Source organism: Podarcis melisellensis (genome assembly GCF_964234715.1).
Source record: "Podarcis melisellensis genome assembly, chromosome: Z".
NCBI classification, from domain to species: domain Eukaryota; kingdom Metazoa; phylum Chordata; class Lepidosauria; order Squamata; family Lacertidae; genus Podarcis; species Podarcis melisellensis.
Window position 1 is genome coordinate 19,104,598 of NC_138547.1, and position 23,544 is coordinate 19,128,141.

Below are 23,544 nucleotides of genomic sequence, written 5' to 3' on the forward strand. Positions count from 1 at the left end.
TCTCTGTGTTTTGTGTCCCTCATGCCTCTGCGGGATTATCTCTGAGGCCACGGCGCAGCTGAGCATCAATGTGCAGTGTGTCAATGGGGTCAGCCTGCTTCCATCCATAATGAGACTGATCCCAGGCATCTCCATCTTCTGTGTGTGTGTGGGAGGGGGTCCTGTCCTTCACCCTGGCTTGTCTTCTTGAAGAATTTCTGCCCTTACCTTCTGCATTTGGTACTTTGAGTTAGGTGGACCAAGATGGCAAGTAGGCTCTATCTGCAAGTGTCATTCTGCAGTCAGAGTGTCAGACGAGGACATGCAAGATATCATGGTTTGAATCCCCACACAACTGTGAAGCTCACTTGGGTGACCTTGGAGGCTAGTCACTGTCTCTCAGCCCAACCTACGTTGCATACTTGATGAAATGTGGAGAGAACTATTTACGCCATTTCAAGCTCCTTGAAGAAAAAAGGCAGCGTAGAAATGGAATAAACAAATGCAGGAGTGGTATCTATTTCTTCATTCTGTTTATTTTATTTTTATTTCAAATGTATAAATTTTAACAAGGGGTGAATTTTTGCATACAAGCAAGAAAGCAACAACAAAACAACAAAAATGCACTAAAATCATATGGAATGTAGCATCTGGTGGGAGAAGACAAAATGACTGCAATGTTTTCCATGCAAAAATGCATTTCCTTAAAATAATCATGCAGAATCACACAATGCTCTTACACACAATAATAAGACTTTGCCTGAAGCCTTGTGCCAACGTACTTAGTGGTATGTCCGAGGCCAGATTTAGATTTGATGAGGCCCTAAGCTACTCAAGGTAATGGGGCCCTTTATATGTCCAGCTGTCCTTTGTCAACAACAAATTGTCCCTGTTGTTTTTATGTTGCTGAATATATTCTATATGCTAATTTATGAACCTAATAGGTATCTAAAGCCATTTGCACATAACAAAATATGTGTGTTATCAAAGTAATTGTTGAACTGAAATACAATTAAGAAGAAGTATATTCATAGTGAAATATTTTTTGTTGGGGGGCAAGCAAGTGTGTTTAACTTATACACTTATACACAAATCCGGCACTGGGTATGTCCCATTAAGCTCAATTGGATTTACTTCTGAGTAGACATAAAGAGGATCAGGCTATTAGGCTGCAGTCCTATGACACTTACTTGGGAGGAAGCATCAATGAATTCAGCAGGGTTGATTTAGAAGTAAATATAAGTAGGATCTGGGTAGGCTTATCTAAACAAGAGTGTTTTCAGCATGTGTCCATATCAGTAGGCAAGGAATTCTGAGGTGTAGGTGCTGCCACATTAATGATCGAGTTCTTACAAATGCAGAAGGTAGAAATGTAAACTGCAGTTCATCAGCCAAATGAATGAATGAATGAACAGGGAGTTAACACAACTGTTTTCCTTGCTTTCCAATTACTAGCAGTCCAGCAGAAATATGAAGAACATATAGAATCATAGAACTGCAGAGTTGGAAGGCACACCCAAGGGTCATCAAGTCCAACCCCCTGCAATGTGAATTACAATGCTGTTTTGGAGAAACATGGAGATCTCTGGAGGACGGACTCAGTTGGTCTGGGACACTTGCCTCTGCCTAAGCCACCATTATTCAGAGAGTTTCCTTGGCCAGCCCTCCCAGTGTGAGCCCATCATTGATGTGAAGAACTTCGTAAGCTGAACCGCTGGGCCCTTGAGCACGTTGCCCAGAGGTAGGACTCCTGATCCCATAATTGTTCACTCCAGAGCAGCTTAAGGTTGGCAGATTAGCCGCAGCTATTTCTGTCAAGGTTAAGGGATGCAACGAACTTGCTTGTTTCAAGAAACACGCTCACTCCAACCAGCCTTCAGTTAAACAGAAAGTTTGCTGTTCAGTTTTCTGCAAACTGCTCTGAAAGCCTTTTCTCAATAAAGGAATTCAGTTGTATTAATGACAACTGCAGCCGGCTAAAGAAAGAGCTTTGATTAAAGCAATTAAACAGAAGCTATGGATTAAATGAAAGGTAAGGAGAGCCATAGGTACTAAGATTTCTCGGAAGAAAAATGAGTGGTGGTTGCAAAAATGAGCCACCAGCAACTATGAAGTCTTCCTCTCTAAGAAATCATAGAATTGCAGAATTGGAAGGGACTCCAATTCAAGATGACCCTTGAGTCATCTAGTCCAATTCATGCAATGCAGAAAACACAACTAAAGAATCCCTTGCAAACAGCTATCCAACTTCTGTTTTAAACCCCCCAACAAAGGAGAGTCCACCACTTTTTGAGGGCATCCTCTTCACTGTCTAATGGCTGTTCTTCTGTCAGAAACTTCTTCCTAATGTTTAGTTGGAATCCTATTTCTTATCATTTCAATCCATTGGTTTGGGTCCTCCCCCCTGGAGCAGCAGAAAACAAGCTGGCTCTGTCTTCTCTATAACAGCCCTTCAGGAATTTGAAGATGGCTCTCATGTCACCTCTTGGTCTCCTCTTCTCAAAGCTGAACATCACAGACTCCCTAAACAATGTCTCTTGGTTTCTCAGTTGCACTCCAGGTGGGGCTTGACCAAGGCAGAATAATAGTGGCACTATTCTGTCCCTCGATCTGGGCACTTGATTTGGATGTAGCCTAGAATAGCATTTGCTTTATTTGCTGCTGCATCACACTGTTGCCTCAGTGTGAGCTTGGGGTCTTCTTAGAGCCCTGGATCCTTTTCATATCTCCTGCTGTTTGCAGAGCTTCTCTTTGGGGCATCTGGTTGGCCACTGTGAGAAGAGGATGCTGGGATAGATGGGCCACAGGCAGGTTCTTCTTACAGGGCCCTGTGTACAGAACGCCCCCTCCACTGGGTGAGAGAAGCCAAGGCGGGGTAGATTGTGGGATGTTGCAGCTTTGGTAAATTGTGCGCAGGACGTGGGTGGCGCTGTGGGTTAAACCACAGAGCCTAGGGCTTGCCAATCAGAAGGTCGGTGGTTCAAATCCCTGCGATGGGGTGGGCCAACCTCGCAGTTCGAAAGCACGTCAAAGTGCAAGTAGATAAATAGGTACCACTCCAGCGGGAAGGTAAACGGCGTTTCTGTGCGCTGCTCTGGTTTGCCAGAAGCGGCTTAGTCATGCTGGCCAAATGACCCAGAAGCTGTACACCGCCTCCCTTGGCCAATAAAGAGAGATGAGCGCCGCAACCCCAGAGTTGGTCACGACTGGACCTAATGGTCAGGGGTCCCTTTACTTTTTACATAGGAAGCTGCCTTATACCAAGTCAAACCCTCACTCTGTCTAGCTCAGTACTGCCAACACCGAATGGCAACAATCCCTTCCAGCTCTACGATTCTATGATTCAAAGCCTATTGTTAGTTTAAAACATTTGGATTTTTTTTTTAAGACTTTCCAGATAATGAATCATATTATTTTCGTTTCGACGGGTAGGGGGTGATTTTTGTTTATTTACTTTGGTTTTAATGTGGAGTCCGTTCAGGCAGGTCCCAACCTGGCTGCCCTTCCAATCTCCTGTGGTGACAGATGGTGGTCACTGCTCATCTGTAATTAATTGAACTCTCTTGACTGCAGTCTTCCTAATGCAGCTTGAATTATCTCCTGGGCAGGCCGGCTGCAAAGGCCTCGCCCCATCCAGCCCTTACATAAGGATTTCCCAACACCAGCTTAGTTCCACAGCTGATCTTTGTGTACCACTCGTCAACCTGGGAAGGAAGCCCATCTAGGAGAAGGAAAGCGCTAATCCTAAACCTTCGCTGCCTTGCGGGATATCTTCAGGTGAAGAAAAGGCTAAGGAGTAAACCCTACACAAGTCCAGAGTGGAGTCCCTAAACTGGCTGGATGACCCCTTGTATGCCTCCTTCCAGCAACTCGTGCAGCCAAGGTGGTGGCAAACATATAGTTCTGCTTTTCTTTGGACTACATCAGCGCAGCCAAGAGGGGAGGTCTTGTTGTTTCAGCAGCCTAGGACTGTTAATAGTGTTTTATAGACAGGAATTATTTTATTCATGATTTGTTGATTATATGATTGATGCTTACTTGTCATGTTCTGTTGGAGGCTTCCTCAAACTCGGCCCTCTAGATGTTTTGAGACTACAATTCCCATCATCCCTGACCACTGGTCCTGCTAGCTAGGGATCGTGGGAGTTGTAGGCCAAAAACATCTGGAATGCCGAGTTTGAGGAAGCCTGTTCTGTTCTGTTCCCATTATTGGTTGGTTGCAAAGCTGCTTTGGGATTCATAAAATAAAATCAATCAAAGCAAATCACTGAAATTTGGACATACATAATTTGGAAGAGCTTCCTCCCTTGAAGATGCTGTCAATAAGTGGCAGGGAGGGGGAAAGCTATTTGCATCCACCTGTCTCGAGAGACATTGGAGTGTGCCTCCCAGGGGTGAAGTTAAACCACTGCATTAGCAGCATTGAAGCCTGGGGCACAAGCCTGGACAGTGTGAATGGAGGTTCTGGGCTACCCAGATGACAAGAAATCTTCCGACAGTTTGACTTCACCCTCAAAGGTGCACTTTTCCATTGTCTCTCAAGACAGACAGATGCCAACCAACCTACCGAAAAGGAGGCAGGGATGACCACCAACTTGGATGGTTTTTAAAGAGGATTGGACAAATCCTGGGGAGGGTTATGCTCTGCCCCCCCCCCCCCAGTCAGAAACAGCAATGCCTCTGAATACCAGTTGCTGGAAACTGCAGCAGGGGAGAGGGTTCTTGAGGGTGGATGAGCATCCTTCAATTCCTTCATCCAAGTTGTTTATAAAGACATTGAACTACTACGGGCCCAGGACAGATCCCTGTGGTGGCACCCCACTTGTCCCTTTCTTCCAGGTGATGAGGAACCATTAGTGAGCACTCTTTGGCCTCAGTCAGTCAACCAGCTACAAATCCACCTAAAAGTTACCTCATCTAGCCCACGTTTTGCCAGTGTCTCTGCAAGAATATCTTGGGGGACTTTGTCAAAAGTCTTACTGAAATAAAAATGCACTACATCCACAGCATTCCCGATACACCAAGCTTGTAAACGTAAAGGTACCTCTGACCGTTGTGTCCTGACATGGATGACTCTGAGGTTGCGGCTCTCATCTTGCTTTACTGGCTGAGAGCCGGCATTTGTCCACACAGCTTCCGGGTCATGTGGCCAGCATGACTAAGCCGCTTCTGGCGAACCAGAGCAGCGCACGGAAATGCCGTTTACTGTCCCACCAGAGCAGTAGCTATTTATCTACTTGCACTTGATGTGCTTTCAAACTGGTAGGTGGGCAGGAGCTCACACCCATCGCAGGGATTCAAACCGACCTTCTGATCGGCAACCCCTAGGCTCTGTGGTTTAGACCACAACGCCACCCATGCCCACACCAAGCTTGTAACTCTTATCGAAACAAGAAATGAGATTTGTCTGCCATGACTTGTTTCTGAAAAACCCATGCTGGGTCTTAGGAATCACAGCATCCTTTTCACAAACTGATTGTTTTAATTATCTGTTCTAGAACCTTTCCTGGTATCAATGTCAAGCTCACCAGTCAGTAGTTACTTGGTCCTTCTCCCCACCCCCCTTTTTGAAGGGGTCATTTGCCCACCTCCAGTCTGTAGGGACCTCACCTGTTCTCCAAGAATTCTCGAAGGTTATAGACAGAGGCTCTGCGATTACATCTGCAAGCTCCTTTAGTACCCCCTAACTCATCAGGCCCTGGAGATTTGAATACATTTAATGTGTTTAGGTGTTTCCTTATCACCTCTATCCCCATCTTGGGCTATAGCTCCCTCCTTACATCATTTATTCTGTTATCACCAGGTTGGGCATTGCTTGCCTTTTGGAGAAAGGCAGAGGCAACGTAGGGGTTGAGCAATTCCACCTTCTCTGTCATCCGGTAGCATTTCTCCACCTTCTCCACACAGATGACCTACTACTTGCTTGTTCTTCCTCGTTTCAAACATAACCAAAGAAACTTTTATTATTTTTAACCTCTCTTGTAAGCCTGAGTTCATCCTGGGCTTTGCCCTGCCTGACTCTCTCCCTGAAACTACTCTTCATGAGTTCCCCATTCTTCAATTTCTTATATATGCCCTTCCTAAATCTCAGTGCATCTGTAATCTCCTTATGCAGCCACACCAGTCTCCTTAGATGCCTCCCACTTTTCTTTCTTGTTGGAATTGTCTGCCTTTGGGCCTCCAATATTTCGCCTTTAGGAAACTTCTCTGCATCTTGGACTCACTTCTCTTTGAGTATTTCTGACCATGGGATCTCACCCAGTAGCTCCTTAAGCTTAAACTCACCTGATCCTGCAGGTTCTTCTAATATTGTCATGTTCTTATCAAACACCAGAGGGATGGAGCTTTCTGACTAAACAACAGCTGTATGCCCAAAGCTCAATTAGGTTTCATGGAGATCGGGAACAATTAATCTGAATCCTCCTTCCAGCAACCAGGCAAGAGAACTGTGTGAACTTCAACACTCTTTAACTGGTTACAGAGTCAAATGGTAGTTATCCCCAAAAGCCAGCTAGTCCAACCTCCTGCAATTAAGTCTCTCCTATATATATATACCATTCTGCTCTTTTGCCTTTCTCTTATTTTTATTGTATCTGTTTGTTTGTTTGTTTGTTTGATTCACTTCAAGAACCTCCCCCCCTGCTTAAGTGAAAAACTGAGGAAGGCATTTCATGTTACTTTATTTAAATACAGAAAGAATAAGTTACAGCAACTACGAGTTAACTCCATAAGGCTTATCCACTCAGCTTGCTGAGGACTCCTTTAGGAAACAGGGATAACCAACTTCTCCATAGGGATCGTCCATCTGGGGGAAGATGCTTTCACTACTTCCAGATTCCTGGCCAGGGGAACCTGACACAAGCCCCCCCAACAAAAAAACCCTTCTCTTTTTGAAAACCTTCTCCTCTGGAGAGAGAGGGGTCCGCAGGGTGGGGGGCTCAATCCTCTGGTTCTTGTGGAGGGCGCTCGGGTCACAGGCTCCTCCTCTCGAGGAGGCACTTGGTCAGCCCATGTTCTTGCGGTTGCCGTAGCCCCTGGGGTGAAGTTCCTTCCACTCATCCCACTCCCGGGCTTTGCGCAAAGCTTCATCGTCATCCTTCTCCTCCGCTTCCTTCTCTTCTTCCTGCTGCTTTTCTGCAGCTGCTGCAGAACCGAAAAAGGGAAAAGCCAGACTGAGAGCACAGTAGGGAGGAAAACTCTGAATGCACTATGATTCCTGTATTGCAGGGTGTTGGGCTATATTACCCTTCTGGGTTCTTTTCAACCCAACAGTTCTGTGATTCCATGAACAACCACAATAGTTCTCTTACACTGTAGGATTTTAAACAGAGGGTGGGTGTGCAGGGATTCTTTCCTGCATCGCAGGGGGTTGGACTAGAGGACCCCATGGAGTTCCTTCCAATTCTACTATTCTAAATCCTCAGCCTACTGTTATCTGCTGCTGCTGGAAGGCAGCAGGGAGACATTGTGGGGGAGACATTGATCAGGGCTTTGGCTAATTAATGTTCTTCAGCCTTTTAAATGTGTTTGTGGGAAGGGGGGGCATTATTTTGTTGTTTCTGTTGTAACTATCTATATGTGCTTTTATCTTATATTTTTATCAAATCAAATCAATCAATAAACAAATGAAACAAAGCTATTCAGAGTGGGGGATTCCCAGTCTATGCTGCTCATAGACACAACTTATTTATCACAATTCTGTCCCACTTCTGTTCTTCCAGGATCTCAAGGTGGCATACACAGTTCTCTCTCCATCTGCATTTCATCCCTACAACAACCCTGCGAGGAAGGTGATACTGAGAGGCAGTGACTGGTCCCCATGGTCACACCCAGGGAGCTTCACAGCCAAGTGGGGATTTGAACCCTGTCTCTCCCGGGCCCTAGTCTCTCACCATTACAAGAGACATCCATCCCCAACACCCCTGACCCAGATAAATACCTGAGGCCGCTTGTGATATGCCCTGATCAGGAAGGGCTCCTTGCTTTCGATGCTGCTCATACCAGTCATCCACTGTCATTGTCGCCAGGCTTGGGTAGCCAGCGCCAAACACCCTATAAGAAAGGAATGAACATTTTTATCATTTAACCATTCAGCACAGTGGTGGAGCAGAGCTGTGCTCTAGTCCTAGCAAGATGGGAGTCTCTTTGGCTGCAGGGTTCCCATGTTCGGGAGACAGGTCTAGGATGGTACTCTGAAGGAACAAGTGTAGAGCTACAGGGTACTCCTGGATACATATTTGTCACTTACAGAATCACAGAACTGTAGAGCTGGAAGGTGTCCCTGAGAGTCAATGCATGAATCACAGTTCAAGAATACATGAAAGGCAGTCATCCAAGTTTCACTTAAAAATATTCAGTGAAGGAAGATTGTGGTTGTTTTTGTTATTGCCAACATCATCACCATTATTCATAGAATCAGTTGTTTATTATTATGTTTATTATTATTAAAATTTGTATACCGCCCTTCATCTGTAGAGTGCAGAGTGTTCACAACACAAACATACATAAAATTACAATATACACAAACACAAAGTACATAATTAAAACAATAACAAAAGCAAACCAATCCCCCCACCACAACAACACATTTAAAAGGGCATTGGATGTCACCTAGCACTTAAAGGTGTATAATGAAGACACCAGGCGAACCTCCACAAACGGGGAGCCACTGTAGAAAAGGCCTGTTTTCATGTTGCCACGTGAGGCACACAAGGAAGGGCCTCAGATGGTTACTGGAGGGTGCAAGTAGGTTCCTATGGAGAGAGATGGTCCTTGAAGTACTGTGGTCCCAAGGCATTTGAGGCTTTATAAGTCAAAACCAGCACTTTGAATTGGGCCCGGACGCTAATGGGCAGCCAGTGCAATCAGGCCAGGATCGGTGCATTATGCTCAAATCATCTTGCCCTGGGGCGTTAACAATGTTTTTGGATGGCATGCATACTTATGGTACGACAAGGTTAAAGCACATAAAGCATTTAAAAACCATATTGTCAGGAAAGCATTGTTTAATGTTTGGATAAGATATAAAGATTTATTGGAAAATAAAACCCCAAGGTGGTTGTCACCAATGGAAGCAAAAGCTCAGAAAAAGCTCAATATGGAGGCCAAATGGCCAAAATATTGGGAAATTTTGGAACAAGAAGGAGACAGATTGAAATTGCAGAGTTTTGAGAAATTAAAAAACAAAGTGCGAGATTATTATTATTCATTATTATCAGATAATGGAGGCATACAATTTGGACAAGAAAATTGGCTTCCAGGTGGAAAGATCAAAGTTAGAAACAGAGTTGTTAGAACCTAAAACTAAGATTTTGTCAAGGATGTATAACTTGCTGTTAAAGTGGAACACTCAGGATGAAACGGTGAAATCTGCTATGATTAAATGGGCACAAGATGTTGGACATAACATTATGTTTGCTGACTGGGAACAGTCATGGACCACAGGTATGAAGTTTACGGCATGTAATGCCTTAAGAGAATATTATGAAAATGATTTACAGGTGGTACATGACCCCAGTCAAGCTTGCAAAAATGTATCATTTGCCCGATAATAAATGTTGGAAATGTAAAGAAAATGAAGGTACATTCTTTCACCTTTGGTGGATGTGCCCAAGGATTAAGGCTTTCTGGGAAATGATATATAATGAAATGAAAAAGGTATTTAAATATACCTTCCTGAAGAAACCAGAGGCCTTTCTCCTGGGCATGGTCAGCCAATTGGTGTCAAAGAAGGATAGAACTTTCTTTATGTATGCTACAACAGCAGCAAGAATACTTATTGGGAAGTACTGGAAGACACAGGAACTACCCACTCTGGAAGAATGGCAGATGAAGGTGATAGACTATATGGGACTGGCAGAAATGACCGGCAGAATCCGAGACCAGGGAGAAGAGTCAGCGGAAGAAGATTGGAAGAAATTTAAAGACTATCTACAGAAATATTATAAAATTAATGAATGTTAGAATGATGTCGGATAGAAATTAAGTGGTTTTCAGCTGTAATGTTTTAAGAGAATACGGAAAAAAGGTTTAGAAGTAGATTAAAAATATATTGATAAGGATTTGCTGAACTAACAATTGAACTGGAATACAAAAAAGGGAGGTATGAGGAGGTCTGGGAAATAAGTTAATGAAAAATAAGTTATTGAAATTTTGTGTGTTTTTAAGTATTTTCTGTTTTGTATTTTTGTTATATTTTTCTTTTTTCTTTCTGATTTTCTTTTTATTGTATTAATATTGAAAACTTTAATAAATATCTTATTAAAAAACAACAAATCATCTTGCCCTGGTGAGCAACCTGGCTGCCAAGTTCTGCACCAGCTGAAGTTTCTGAACTGTCTTCAGAGGCAGCCCTATGTAGAACGCATTGCATCAATCCCCCAGAGCCATCTGGAAACCCATTGGGTCCATCAGCCTCTGAGAACAGACCATCCTCATAGGTTCCCCACCTCTGCAGAATCGTAGAGCTGGAGGGGGCCCCCAAGTGTCATCCAGTCCAACCCCCTGCGATGCAGGAATCGTAAGCAGCATCACACACCTGGAAGGAGCCAGCCCCCCCCAATGCCCCCCCTGAAAAGAGCAGAGCACCCATACTTTGCCTGGGCAGTATCCCGGGTCAGGATGAAGGGCTTCAACGGAGGCCCAAGAGGCCGTGGAGGCTGCGTCCCTGTACCCTAGAGAAGATAAAAAACACATTTCAGTGCACAATCCAAAAGACACATTCTACCCTCCACAGCCAGCTGACGGATTCTGCTGCTCACAGGTCACCTCAGATTCTCCCAAGTGGGGCAGGACCATAGGTCAGTGGTGGAGAATTTGCCTTGCAAGCAAAAGGTCCTGGGTTCAGTCCCATCGCCATCTGCAGGTAGGGCTGGAAGCCACTGCTGCCAGTCAGTGTTGGTGGTATTGAGTTGAACGGAGCAAGGGTCTGACTCAGTATAAGACAGCTTCCTATGTTCCTACATACAATTTACCAAAGCTGCAACATTCAACTATCTGCCCTGCCCTGCCTCTGACCGGATCTGGAAGAGGGGGCTGTTCTGTACACAGGGCCCTGTAAGAGGAGTTGGCCATCTCACCCAGCCAACCAGGTGCCAAAGGAAAGCCGGCAAGCAGGACACAAACATTACAGAACTCTCCCCTCCTGCAGCTTCCAGCAACTGGTATTCAGCGCAAAGTTAAACTGTGGAACTCGCTTCCATAGGAGGCAGTGATGGCCACCAATCTTTAGAACAGGATTAGGGAAATTCACGGAGGAGAGGGCTGTCGATGGCTAAGAGCCACAATGGCTCTGCCCTGCCTGCACATTCAGAGGCTGCAATGCTACTCTTGTGCTCTGAGTCTGTTTGCATGGGTTCCCTTTGGGGCACCTAGTTGGCCCCTGTGAGGAGGCTGGACTAGATGGACCATTGGCCTGATCCAGAAGGTTCTTCTTATCTTCTCTTGTGTGTGGGTCCTGCTTGCAGGCTTCCCGTAGCAGACATCTGGGTGGCCGCTGTGATGGGATGCCGGGCAAGATGGGCCCCTGGCCTGATCCAGCAGGGCTCTTCTTATGTCTTCATGGGTGTGGTCAAAGGACATCTGGGGAGCCCAGGCTGCTCCAGGGCCTCTGTAGCACCTCTGTGGGGTGGGGAGTGGCATTCTGATAGAGGGCTCCCCTGTTTTTCTCATGTAAGGGGTCACATCGCTACCACCACAACTACAGGGGACTACTCAGATGCTATCTCCCCATTGTAGAACCATATAATTGAAGAGCAGGAACAGATCCCAAGGGGCATCTAGTCCAACCCACTGCAATGCCTGAAGTGCTTTCAGGCCCCACAAAGGCAGAGAGGGCGGTCCCCTCCCCATGTCCCACCACCCTACCTGCTTCAAGGCATCCCGCCGAATGAGGATAGCAACTTCCTGATCAATGCTCTCAATTTCCTCCAGGCTTGTGCTAATCCACTTCTTGATCTGGAGCAAGTAGAACTCCCGGATCTGCTCCTCCTCTGCCTGGCCACCGTCGATGAAGGGCTTCAGTGTGGCCAGCTGGTTCTCGAGCTCCTTCTTCTGCTTATATCTGTTTGGGGAAAGGACATGGAGGGGTTGGCCTAGATGACTCTCAGGGGTCCCTTCTAACTCTAAAGATAGGTTGGATAGGCATTTGTCAAGGATTCCTGCTTTGCTGGGGGCTGGACTGGATGATCCCTGAGGTGTCTTCCAGGATTCAAGGGCTAAGGCTTTGAAAAACATTTATGTTCCTGTCTATTTTAAATTTGAGCACTTTGCTTTCCCTGTTTTACAAAACAGCTTCTTTGAGCCTGTTTTCTAAACTGCTGTCTTAAGTTTAGGTATTCAACCCACTGCATTATTTTATAATTATGGTTTTTCCAATGAAATTATTGTTTTATTTCTGGCTTAATTTAATTATTGTTTATTCTGAAACATACCAGAATTTAAATATTACCAAAAAGGTATCATAGTAACTGAAAATATTTAAAATCAAAATGACTTGAAACTGACATTTGCCACCCATTATCCAGGAAGCCCTCCCCACTCACCTTTCGATCTTCGCCTGCCTGTTGGATGCCATGGCAAGGATAGCCGTTTGCTGATCAGTCCCCAGAACGGAGTTGATGTTGCTACCGGAGGACTCACTTTCATCCCCGCTCTCCACCTCCACCTCCCGTGGGAGTTGGAAGCGCCCAATCCCATAGTCTTTGCAGACCTTCAGGAAGTCCATGAAGCCAGCACGGGCCCTCTGTACATGCTCCAGACGCTTGCTGGGGTTGACCTGCTTCAAGACGAGGGCTGCCAACAGAGCAGGGACCAGCATGAACTTCAGATCGGCTGAGGAGATCTCCTCCAGCTCTTCGTTGTGGCTGAAAGGAGAGAACAGAGTAAAAATCATAGAGTTGGAAGAGATGCCCCAAGGGCCATCTAGTTCAGCCCCGCTGCAATGCTGGAATTAGAGCTAGAGAATCTGGCCAAGCTCTGCAGAAAAAAACCTCCAATGGAGGGGAGTCCACCACCAGTTTCCCTCCCTCTCTCATAATAATAATAATAACAATAATAATAATAATAATAATAATAATAATTTATTTATACCCCACCCATCTGACTGAGTTTCCCCAGCCACTCTGGGCGGCTCCCAATCAAGTGTTAAAAACAGTACAGCATTAAATATTAAAAACTTCCCTAAACAGGGCTGCCCTCTGATGTATTTTAAAGATAGGATAGCTGCTTATTTCCTTCACATCTGAAAGGAGGGTGTTCCACAGGGTGGGCGCCACTACCGAGAAGGCCCTCTCTCTGGTTCCCTGTAACCTCACTTCTCTCATAATACTAGAATGCATGGACAATTTTTTCAAAGTCCTTCTTCACACAGCACATAGCTAATTCGTGGAGTTCCCTACCACAGCGGAACACAGATGGCTTTACAAGAGGACAGGTTCATGGAAGAGGAGAGGGCTATGAATGGCTACTTGTCACAATGGCTTAGGTAGCCCTCAGTGAAGCCTACACAGGGTGGCCATTGAGGCTCCCAGCCTCTGTGTGTGTGTACACAAATGCATGTGGAGGTGCCAAACTGGGTCTTTGACCTGGGCAAAATAAATCCTAGTTTTGCCCCTGTGGGCCACTGTGAGAACAAGATGCAGAACTAGATGGGCGATTGGCCTGATCCAGCAGCCAGGCTCTTAGAATTATATAACTGTAGAGTTGGAAGGGACCATGAGGGTCAACTTGTCCAACCCAGGGCAACATAGGAGTCTTTTGCCCAATGCTAAGAATCTCATGCACTAGAAGAACCAAATCAAACAGCTTTTATTCCATAAATTGGGAAAAACTGCCTATGAAATGTCAGGATCTGAGCAGAGAATGCATGGTGGGAGTGGACACCTCCCTCTTCTATTGTGAAGGGGTGAGATCCAGCCCAGGCAAAAGCTTGTGGCGGCGAGGAGCTGAAGGTGCCTCTGGGCAGATGCAGAGTGCCTCTGGAGCCACAAGCTGAAGATCGGACTGCAGCACTGCCGGTTTCTAAAGGTCATCGGGCAGGCGCTGCCATCCCGAGGTAGACTGTGAGCCATAGACAGCCCCCCCCATGGGGTGTACATGTGGCGCCCTCTGCACATGCTCTACGGCACCTGAAGAGCTGGAGCTCGGCGACGGCGCTGGCGGCGCGTTCCAGGAGGCCGATCCCGCGCTGCACCTTCCGCTGCACTGTGGGCGCCCCCGACGAAGGTTCCGCGGCGCTGCCATCCTCCACCTCCTCCAGCAGTCGCCAGCCGGACTCCAGCAGCTCCGACAGCCGAAGCGGCTCCTCCGTAGTTGTGCTCGCCGCCATCATGGGAGAGGCGGATGTGGAGGGAAAGGAGCGGACGGAAGTGGTACCGTCTTGCGGCTGAAGGAGGTGCCGCCATCTTTAACGAGGGCCTGCAGAGTGGGCGCCGTGACGCCCACGGGTTCCACCGGCGGAAGGAGGAAGAGAGGGTTCGGGCGGAAGCGGCGACACCGTACCGCTGAAGACGGCGGCGCCATGCTGAAAGAGGGCAGCAGAAGTGACAGCCGGCGCCATCTTGGTTTGGGGCTATTTCCCCGCCCCCTGGAGCGGCGCCGCCTCCTCGCTTTGCAGGCCCCGCCTTCCCCTCAGCAAACGGAGGAGCCAATGGCGGGGTGGGAGAGGGTAGGGACTACCCTGCAGGGCTGTTGTGTCAGCTGATAGGAGGGTTCCAGAGAAAGGGGGGCTGGGGGCGGGGTCTTGGCACTTGTTCCGCTCCCGGTTCATCATTACTTATCATTATTGATGACGATGTTATGGGGGAAATTGGGGTTACGCTTTTACTGCCCTCCATCAAGGCAATGATAACACAATGAGACAACAAAAGAAAGCAAGGCCAGCGTTTGATCTTTATTGACCTGTTGCAACAGAGACACCCCGCCCCCCGCGCAGCCCTTGCAAGAAGGTGAGGGAATCCAGAACAGAAGCATGTTACAATTTTTTAACCCTTGGGTGGTACCTTCCTCTGTCACAGAAAGACCACTCCAAAAACGCCACAGATGCATCGCAAAACGGGTTGTCCATGTAAATCCGATCATGCTCAGGGTTCATGTTTCTCCAACATATTTGCAAGTCTGCCAATCAAGATGACCAACAATACCTGATAATTGCCCTTCCTGGTCTGTCTGAGAGATCCTTTTGAAATGGGGAATACTGCACCTTGACTCCAGAATCTGTTATCAATGACCTGTTTCATTCATGCAGATAGATATCTGCTCCTTTGACAAGTCTGCTTGGACAGTTATCAATACTTGTTAAACCAGTTTCACAGAGGGGAGGCTCAGGAAGAATTTCCTGCTATGTGACTGGAGGAGTCTTGAGGTTGGCTTGGGGTTAAGCATGGCTCCTGTATTGCCCTCCGTTCTTTTTCAGCTCAGGTTTTACTGTTAAAAGTGATATCTCATTAATTTTTCTATAACAATAATGATGGACATTATTACGGTATTAATCACTGTGCTTGTTCACAGTGCTGTTGTTCATTTTTATTATTCATTGTTGCTGGTATTAATCATTTTTTATTATTTTTATATTTTATTGGATTTTAGGAGTTTAGAAAGATAGAAATGAAAATATTAAGTTGCTGGTGTTCTTGGCTGCATCTGCATCCCCACCACAATCTCAATTAACCCTCACAGCAACCCTGTGATGTAGGACATATTGAGAGGCAGCAATTGGCCAAAGGTCACCCAGTAGGCTCCATGGCCAAGTGGGAATTTAACGTCTATTTGCCCACATGGTATTTAGGCTTTAATATACCCCCAAATCTAAAACAAATCGAGCCAATTTTATATCCCTTAAAAAGTTGTTGTTGTTTTTAAGAAAAATGTATTAAAACTGCCCAAAACCTAACATATCAAACTTGGAGAAAACAGCAGAAGTTAAAATGCATTCTTTCTTGAAAATGATGCATTTTTTCCAGGTGCCAGCTGTGCCCTCTGCCAGTTGATGAGGATGCACCTTCATCTAAGCCAAGGGAGTTGGACTTGATGACCCTTGGGGGTCCCTTCCAACTCTACAGTTCTGGAATTCTGAAAGATGTGGAAAAACTCATAAGCCATTTTTTAAAAATCAGTTTTCTGATTGAAAGATACATTTGACAAATCGCACCAGTGAAATCTCCTAAACCAGTAAGCTGATTGACAAGAGAGAAGGTCAGTCTGGTGAGATTTTAGCCTTGGCAAACCCAGTCTGCTTCAGCTAATTGTTTGTAAGAAGCTTGCAGATGATAAATGAGTCAGATCTGATCAAGAACCTCCTCTTGACTGCCCAAATTCAGAGAATTGTAGAGTTGGAAGGGACACCAATGGTCACCTAGTCCAACTCTCCCCCTGAAGTGCGGAAATGGCAGCAAAAGGAATCCCTGACTGACTGACAGCCGACCTCTGTTGAAAAGCCTCTGAAAATTCATCGCATTGTAGGGTGGGAAGGGACTCCAAGGGCCATCTAGTCCAACCGCCTGCAACGCAGAGGGCTGTTAACAGTGGTAATAAAGGCCATTTTTTAAAAAGATAAATTATTATTTATTGTTTGCTTTGCTTGCTCCTGCACTTTTGGGTTGTTTAAAATTGTAATAAATGGCTAGATATTTGTTCATCTGGAGTTCTCTGCATTACTCCAGAAGAGCAAATAAAGATTTTGAAACAGGCTTAAATGGACAGAAGATTTGTCACGCTGGTATTGTTAATATTATGAGCTCACAAGACAAGATGAAAAACATAGTGAAAATATTTTTGGAGCATCAAAGCTGTTATATTGGGGGTCACAAGCTTGACCTAAAGTCAATTGTTTTGTTTTCAAACTTATCAGAATCTCATTGTTTGATAAATGCTGATACTTCATTACTTAAAAGAGTGATGAGCCACAGCATTCTTAAAATTAGATATTATTTCTGTAAAAACTGTAATAATTTTGGTATATATACTTTGACACAACTTTGATAATATAATCAGAAACATTTATCTGAGTGTTGGTTGTAGTTCTACTTTTATTTTTATGTAATTGTCACGTGTCATATGCTGTAATAAGGTATATCTCAATGCCACCATGTTAAACAGTTGAAAAATGAAAATGAATTTTAAAAAATTATGAAAAGAAATAAAATTAGATGCTATTGCTGAAAAAAGTAAATGAAATACTGCCATTTATAAAAAGTTGCGGTAACTGTGTTTTTAAATCTAAAAGAAATTTGAAAAATAAAATAAAATTAAATTACTATTTTTAAAATATATATAATTATATATAAAATTATATATATAAATATATCTGTTTCTCTCTCTGTATATGAACCCTCTCGGTGGAAAGGGGTATAGCTTAACTCGGGGGCCCAGCCTCTGGTCACTTGCAGACGTGTTTTTCAACCACCTGCTGGCACTTCTTGCAGGTCACGTAGCAGCACCAATGGTACCTGCAGCGGCACTTCTCCTCCACCCTCTCTACATATGTGTTGTAGCCCCGGCCGCAGCAGAGGAGGCGGCACCCGCCACTGCCCGCTGAAGTCTTGTTGCAAGGCCTGTTGGGGGGTGAGAGAACATAAGAATCTGAGAAGAGAGCCTGGCTGCCGGATCAGGCCAAAAGGGACTAATCCCACCCAACATTCTCTTTTCACAGTAGCCAAACACCCCTAAGACCCTAGGAATCTAGGCAGACTGCCTCTGGGCCCGTTGGTTCCATAAGAACATGAGAAAAGCCCTGTCAGATTTGGACGACAGCCCAACAAAAACAAAGCAAAATCAAAGAATCGTAGAGATGAAAGGGATCTCCAACTAATCCAATCTCCTGCGCTGGCAGTGGGATGACAGAGGTTCTGGGTTCGGGAATCAAGGCTTCTGTATCTATCATGCAAGGATTTACTCACCTATCCTGAGTCCCCAAGGAGCCCAGCTTGGGGTTCTTCAGACAATAAGTGGGGGAATGTACAAGGTAGGCCAGTTCATCTGCCTTCAGGGGCCGGATTCTGCCTCCTCTGGGTGCCAGCTGCCTTCTGCTGCCCACAAGCCAAGGCATCACCTGCGTGGCCTCCAGGTACTTGGATTTGAGCTCTGAGCCAATAGTGGCTAAATCCCGCAAGCCTTTCCAGCAGGTCTTGACAGTGCAAGATCCAGACACCCCATGGCACTTGCACGTAGTCTCTAGGGAGTCTGACAGGACCTGGGAGGGGAGGAGGAGGAAAGATAAGGAGAAGGACTGTCAGGCACCCGAGTGGGGAGAATTGAACCTCCTGCACCCACAATTCTCTCACCTGGATTCTCCAGTACCAGATAATAAAATCAGGGACCCACAGTGCAGGAATGACCCTACTCACCTGCCGGCCCACTGCATTGTTATGGAGGTTTAGGACCCTGGAGATCTGCGTCCCCGCCTTGCTGAACTTCATGGGGCCGTCAACAAAGGCAGAGCCCAGCTGGAGTCCGAAGGGGAGATTGTCCCCACAGCCACCCCACTGAAAGCTGGGGTCGGGTGCCTCAGAAGGAGTGGAGCCACAGAAGCAGAAAGGGACCTGCCCAGAAGCGCAGGCCCGGGCAATGGAGTGGCTGGCGGCGGAAGATGCCAGGGCGTAAACAAAGGCGGACTCCCTGGTGCCTGCAAGAAAAAGAGTCAATGAAATTTGTTTTATAAAGCAATGCACAGCATGGAGAAAGTGGAAAGAGGCAAGTATTATTTATTATCTTAATTAAATTGCTAGGAGGCAGCAAAGGCTACCAAAGAGGAGATGTAGTAGAAGTTTTAAAAATTAGGCATGACATGGAGGAAGTGGACAAAGGAATGTTTTCCTCCCTCTCTCAAACTTGTGGACCTCCAATGAAGCTGAAGTGGTGCATGATTGAGGACAGATAAAAGGAAGGACATATTAGTTAAAACTATGGAACTCACTCCTGCAGGAAGCAGTAAGGTAAAGGTAAAGGAGACCCCTGACCATTAGGTCCAGTCGTGACCGACTCTGGGGTTGCGGCCCTCATCTCGCGTTATTGGCCAAGGGAGCCAGCGTACAGCTTCCGGGTCATGTGGCCAGCATGACCAAGCCGCTTCTGGCAAACCAGAGCGGCGCACGGAAACGCCGTTTACCTTCCCGCCAGAGCGGTACCTATTTATCCACTTGCAGGAGCTGGGACCGAGCAACGGGAGCTCACCCCGTCGCGGGGATTCGAACCACCGACCTTCTGATCAGCAAGCCCTAGGCTCTGTGGTTTAACCCACAGTGCCACCCGCAGCAGGAAGCAGTAATGACCACTAAACTGGATGGCTGTAAAAGAGGATTGGTCAAATTCAGGAAGAGGGTTATCAAGGCAGCTAGCCACAATGGCTATGTTCTGATACCACAGAAATGGTTCTGAACCCCTGTTTCTGGAGGGGAAGAGTTTCGCTTGTGCTCAGGTTGTAGGCTTCCTATAATGGGCATCAGGTCAGTCAGTATGAGAACAGAATGTGGGACTAGGGGGCCCTTGACCTGATTCAGTAGGGCTCTTATGGAACCTTGAAGGGGGTTGAATTAGATGACCCCTGGGGTCCCTTCCAACCAATTCTATGATTCTAACTGGGGAGGGGGAACTGTCTAAGTGGCCCACGTTCCCACCTGGGCAAAGGAGGCTGGATCCAGCCATGGGGGCTTAGGGATGAAGATGGAACAAAGGTTGATCATTACCCCTCTGTAGGTCTGGGGTTAAGTGAGGCGCCCCCTCGACGGACGAGCAGTTCCACCGCGAGCTGGCAAAGGTCTGTTGGCAGACAGCCTTGGTCTGGCGTGCTGCCTCCACCAGGCTGGGCATCGCCTCCAGGTGCCTCCGGCATAGCCGGGCGAGGGCGTCCGATGCTAGAAGGCGGCAGTCCTGGGGGTTATCCCAGGCCACTTGCGTCCCATTGGCTGCCAGGCTCCTGAAGTGGGGGTGGGAGAGAAAAAGAATGAAAGCTGTCATGACACCTGTAGAAGACACCTGGTTTCCACTGCCCGCAACGGACCCACAAGTGGTCACGCTACCCATCTGTGGGTGGCGTCAGGGAACCTCCCCAGTCCCTGGGGGTAGGATGGTGAGGGAAGCTCCCTGCAGATGGCGCTGCCGCCTTTAGAAACCTAGGTGGGGGGCATAAAGGAGGCATCAGAGAGGCTTTGTGTTGATCCTGCAAGGCTGGCTGGCATTGGAGGGGCTGTGCTATCTGCCAGGGGTTCTTTAGCCCTGGTTGCTGCCTTGTGCTGGATTGGGCTACACCCTTCCATCTCTGCAATTCTGCGCTTCTATGGCCTCGGAGTGCAGCGGCCTCTCCCCTTCCTTGGAGGTTTTGAAGCAGAGGTTGGACGGCAATCTGCCAGGGCGATTTCAGCTGTGATTCTCGCATTGCGGGCATGCGATAGGCGGGGGGGGGGGGAGGGGGTAGAGGGTTTGGACTGGATGACCCATTGGGTCCTGAACTGTGTTTGCAAGGCGGGCTGGTGTGGAGGGAAATGCCCGGGAGCTGGCGTCGTCGTCGGGGCTTCCCTGAACCCTGCAGAGCGGGCTGGTGAGGCAGTCCTTCGTCCCCCGCTGGGCTTGGGAACAGAGAAGACGCACCCCTGCCAGGACCCCCCTCACCCCAACCCACCTACCCACCCACCCCAACGGGACTCACAACCACTGGATGGCGGCGCAGAGGCCAAGGCTGGGAAGCAGCAGGGCAAGCCCCATCCAGGAGCAGCGCATGGCTGGAGGAAAGAAAGGCCGGGGAAGGGCGCAGAGGCCTCTTAAAAGGGCTGCTCCCCGACGCAATGGGCGGTCACCAGGCCCAGGTGGCGACTGGGAGGGTCGCCAGCCTTGCCGTAGGCAACTTTTGCCGTCGGGCCACTTTGGCGACGCTACTGCAGTTCTTCCTTGGCCCACTAGATGGGGTGCGTCTCCGCTTCCTCCCGCGAGCGTGGCGCTCCCGGGAAAAGTGTACGAAGGATTGGAACGCAGCCCAGGCGGGGTGTGGATTGAAGTGACCTGGGAGGGGAGTGAAACGGGGTGGGGGCACCCTCTTGGAAAATGAAGATCCTAGAAATGTAGAGGTTATGTATTTGTATTTGCATTTATACTCCATCCTTTTTTTTTTCTTTCAAGGAGCCTAAGGTTGTTGGTGTCCGTCTGGAGAGACAATGGAGTGCACCTCCAGGGGTGAAGTCAAACTGCTCTCCAGGGAGCAAGCCTGGGCAGTGGGTATGGATTGTGACTACCGAGAAGGCCCTCTGCCTGGTTCCCTGTAACTTCACTTCTTGCAGTGAGGGAACCACCAGCAGACCCTCGGAGGAGGATCTCAGTGTCCAGGCTGAGCAATGGGGGTAGAGACGCTGCTTCAGGTATACTGGGCCGAGGCCGTTTAAGGCTTTAAAGGTCAGCACCAACACTTTGAATTGTGCTCGGAAACGTACTGGGAGCCAGTGAAGATCCTTTGGACTAATGTTACATCGCCCCAGCAGCCACTCCCAGTCTCTCAGCTACATTTTGGATCAGTTGTAGTTTACGGGTCACCTTCAAAGGTAGCCATTGCAGTAGTCCAAGAGGGAGATAACTAGAGCATGCGCCACTCTGGCGAGACAGTCCGTGGGCAGGTAGGGTCTCAGCCTGCGTACCAGATGGAGCTGGTAAACAGCTGCCCTGAACACAGAATTGGCCAGCGCCTCCATGGACAGCTGTGAGTCCAAAATGGCCCCCAGGTATCACACCTGGTCCTTCAGGGGCACAGTTACCCCATTCAGAACCAAGGAATATGCCCCCCACCTGCCCCCTGTCCCCAGACAAAGTACTTCTGTACTGTCAGGATTCAGTCTGTTGACTGCCACCACCACCACTCTAGACACTTGCACAGGACGTTTATCACCTTCCCTGGTTCTTCCACTGTGCCCTCAGTATGCAACGATTGGAAAGTTGTAAGACTACACTGAATATTTACGCATTCCAGGGACCTTTTAAAACAAATAGCCATTGAAATGCATCAAAATGGGCTCTGGTTCTGCTCCCCGGCCTGAAAACAGTCAGGATCTGGTCCATTAAGTTAAAGGAAGGATGAAGTATACAGAGGTTGGTGGGTCATCAGTCAGAGATGGTTTAGCTGTGGTTCCAGCATTGCAGGGGGTTGTGCTAGATGCTCTCAGAGCTTCCTTCCAACCCTAAAATCCTATGATTTTCACAGATGGACATTCAGCCCTGAGGGAATCATCTGCGCTTCAACATGTAAAGAAAAGCTGGATTTTGGGATCGGTAGGAACTCCCATCCCTCTGTGTGCTTCTAGGTGCTCTACCAGTGATGCAAAATCGCCCCTGGAAGCCAGTGGGTTTTCCAGCTGGGGGATTACCTGAGAAATCCCTTGGGCTCCCTTCCCTCAAATAGCCGATTTCCCTTGCGGGCTAAGAGGCTCTTCCAGGTCCTCTGAGGTTCCTCCTTGGTTTTGCTTTCCCTTCTGGACTCTTCCCCCACTCCCCATTAAGCCTCCCAGTGCCTAGTCTGTGGCTTCTGTGGTCCTGAGCCCTTATCATCTCCCTGCAGACACCCAGGTCTATTTATACACCAAACCTCCTTCCTTTGGGACAGTGGAAGAGGCACTGCAGGGTGGCTTTTAGAAGCTGCAATGGGCTTCCTCCAGGTACACCTCCTGTTTTGGGTGCTGCTGCCTGTTTTTCTGAGAGCATGGCCTCACCAAAAGGAGACCCCCAAACTTCTGCCCTGCTGGAAGGTAAGACACCTAGAATCACAGAATTGTAGAGTTGGAAGGGGACAGTCATCCAGTCCAACCACTCATCGGAGTTTTTTTATACAGAGGTTGTGTCTGTATATATTAGAATCTTTCAAGAGGGCTGGGGATATCTATGGCCCTCCATATGTCCTTGGACTCCAGCCAGCATGGCCAATGGTCAAGACTGATGGGATTTGTAGTCACGGGTTCCCTAGGCTTGCTCTAACCTATTGGACACACAGCCCTCTCAAGGGTGAGCTTTCACCTCTGTCAAAATTAAATCCCAAAAATATTGTACCAAATTAGATTTTGCCATCAATATGTACTGAGTTTATTGCAACCCGTCTGACAATTAGCTGATATGGAAGAAAACATATTTTGAAAAATGTATGGATTAACCGTATAAATAATGAATCTCAATAAAGAATAATTTAAAACAAAAAACACCATTATTATTTTTTACATTTACAAAGGGGTCTGATGCCATCTGTGAATCAAGTTCATTGAGCTTTCCCTAAGAAAGCTGGAAACAGATTTTTGGCAGTTCCCAAATTTTATTCCAATCCTCAGGGAATAATTTTTGTGCCGATATCCAGCTCCCGTATCTTTTTATGGGGTTCCATAGATCTGTAAGGGGACGCAGGTGGCGCTGTGGGTTAAAGCCTCAGCGCCTAGGACTTGCCGATCGAAAGGTCGGCGGTTCGAATCCCTGCGGCGGGGTGCGCTCCCGCTGCTCGGTCCCAGCGCCTGCCAACCTAGTAGTTCGAAAGCACCTCCGGGTGCAAGTAGATAAATAGGGACCGCTTACCAGCGGGAAGGTAAACGGTGTTTCCGTGTGCGGCTCTGGCTC

General features: G+C 47.4%; 3 protein-coding genes across 4 annotated transcripts in view; 1 reads left to right on the forward strand and 2 right to left on the reverse strand.

Annotated features, from left to right (window-relative positions):
* Positions 1 to 6,642: 6,642 nt before the first annotated feature.
* On the reverse strand, positions 6,643 to 14,334 carry IGBP1 (immunoglobulin binding protein 1). Its single transcript, XM_081897919.1, has 6 exons — positions 14,106 to 14,334; positions 12,522 to 12,842; positions 11,845 to 12,040; positions 10,573 to 10,652; positions 7,919 to 8,031; positions 6,643 to 7,122 (listed from the first exon to the last, which is right to left on the reverse strand). Exons 1-6 carry the CDS (start codon positions 14,306 to 14,308, stop codon positions 6,983 to 6,985), a joined length of 1,053 nt encoding a protein of 350 aa, XP_081754045.1. The 5' UTR covers positions 14,309 to 14,334; the 3' UTR covers positions 6,643 to 6,982.
* A 1,751-nt stretch (positions 14,335 to 16,085) lies between these two features.
* LOC309362285 (protein Wnt-11b-like) lies at positions 16,086 to 20,987 on the reverse strand. The gene is made up of 5 exons (XM_081897924.1): positions 20,618 to 20,987; positions 19,659 to 19,888; positions 18,321 to 18,598; positions 17,874 to 18,166; positions 16,086 to 17,528 (listed from the first exon to the last, which is right to left on the reverse strand). The coding sequence occupies exons 1-5, from the start codon at positions 20,686 to 20,688 to the stop codon at positions 17,354 to 17,356; spliced, it is 1,047 nt and encodes a 348-aa protein (XP_081754050.1). The 5' UTR covers positions 20,689 to 20,987; the 3' UTR covers positions 16,086 to 17,353.
* Positions 20,988 to 22,493: 1,506 nt separating this feature from the next.
* The window catches only part of LOC309362246 (transforming growth factor beta activator LRRC32-like), a 36,782-nt gene continuing 35,731 nt past the window's right edge, over positions 22,494 to 23,544 (forward strand). For both annotated transcript variants that reach the window (XR_014164886.1, XM_081897824.1), the window contains exon 1: positions 22,494 to 22,694. Coding sequence is in view for 1 of the 2 variants with exons in the window: in XM_081897824.1 (XP_081753950.1) it covers positions 22,590 to 22,694 (105 nt within the window). In the remaining variant the exon portion in view is untranslated. The remainder of the gene's footprint in view (positions 22,695 to 23,544) is intronic.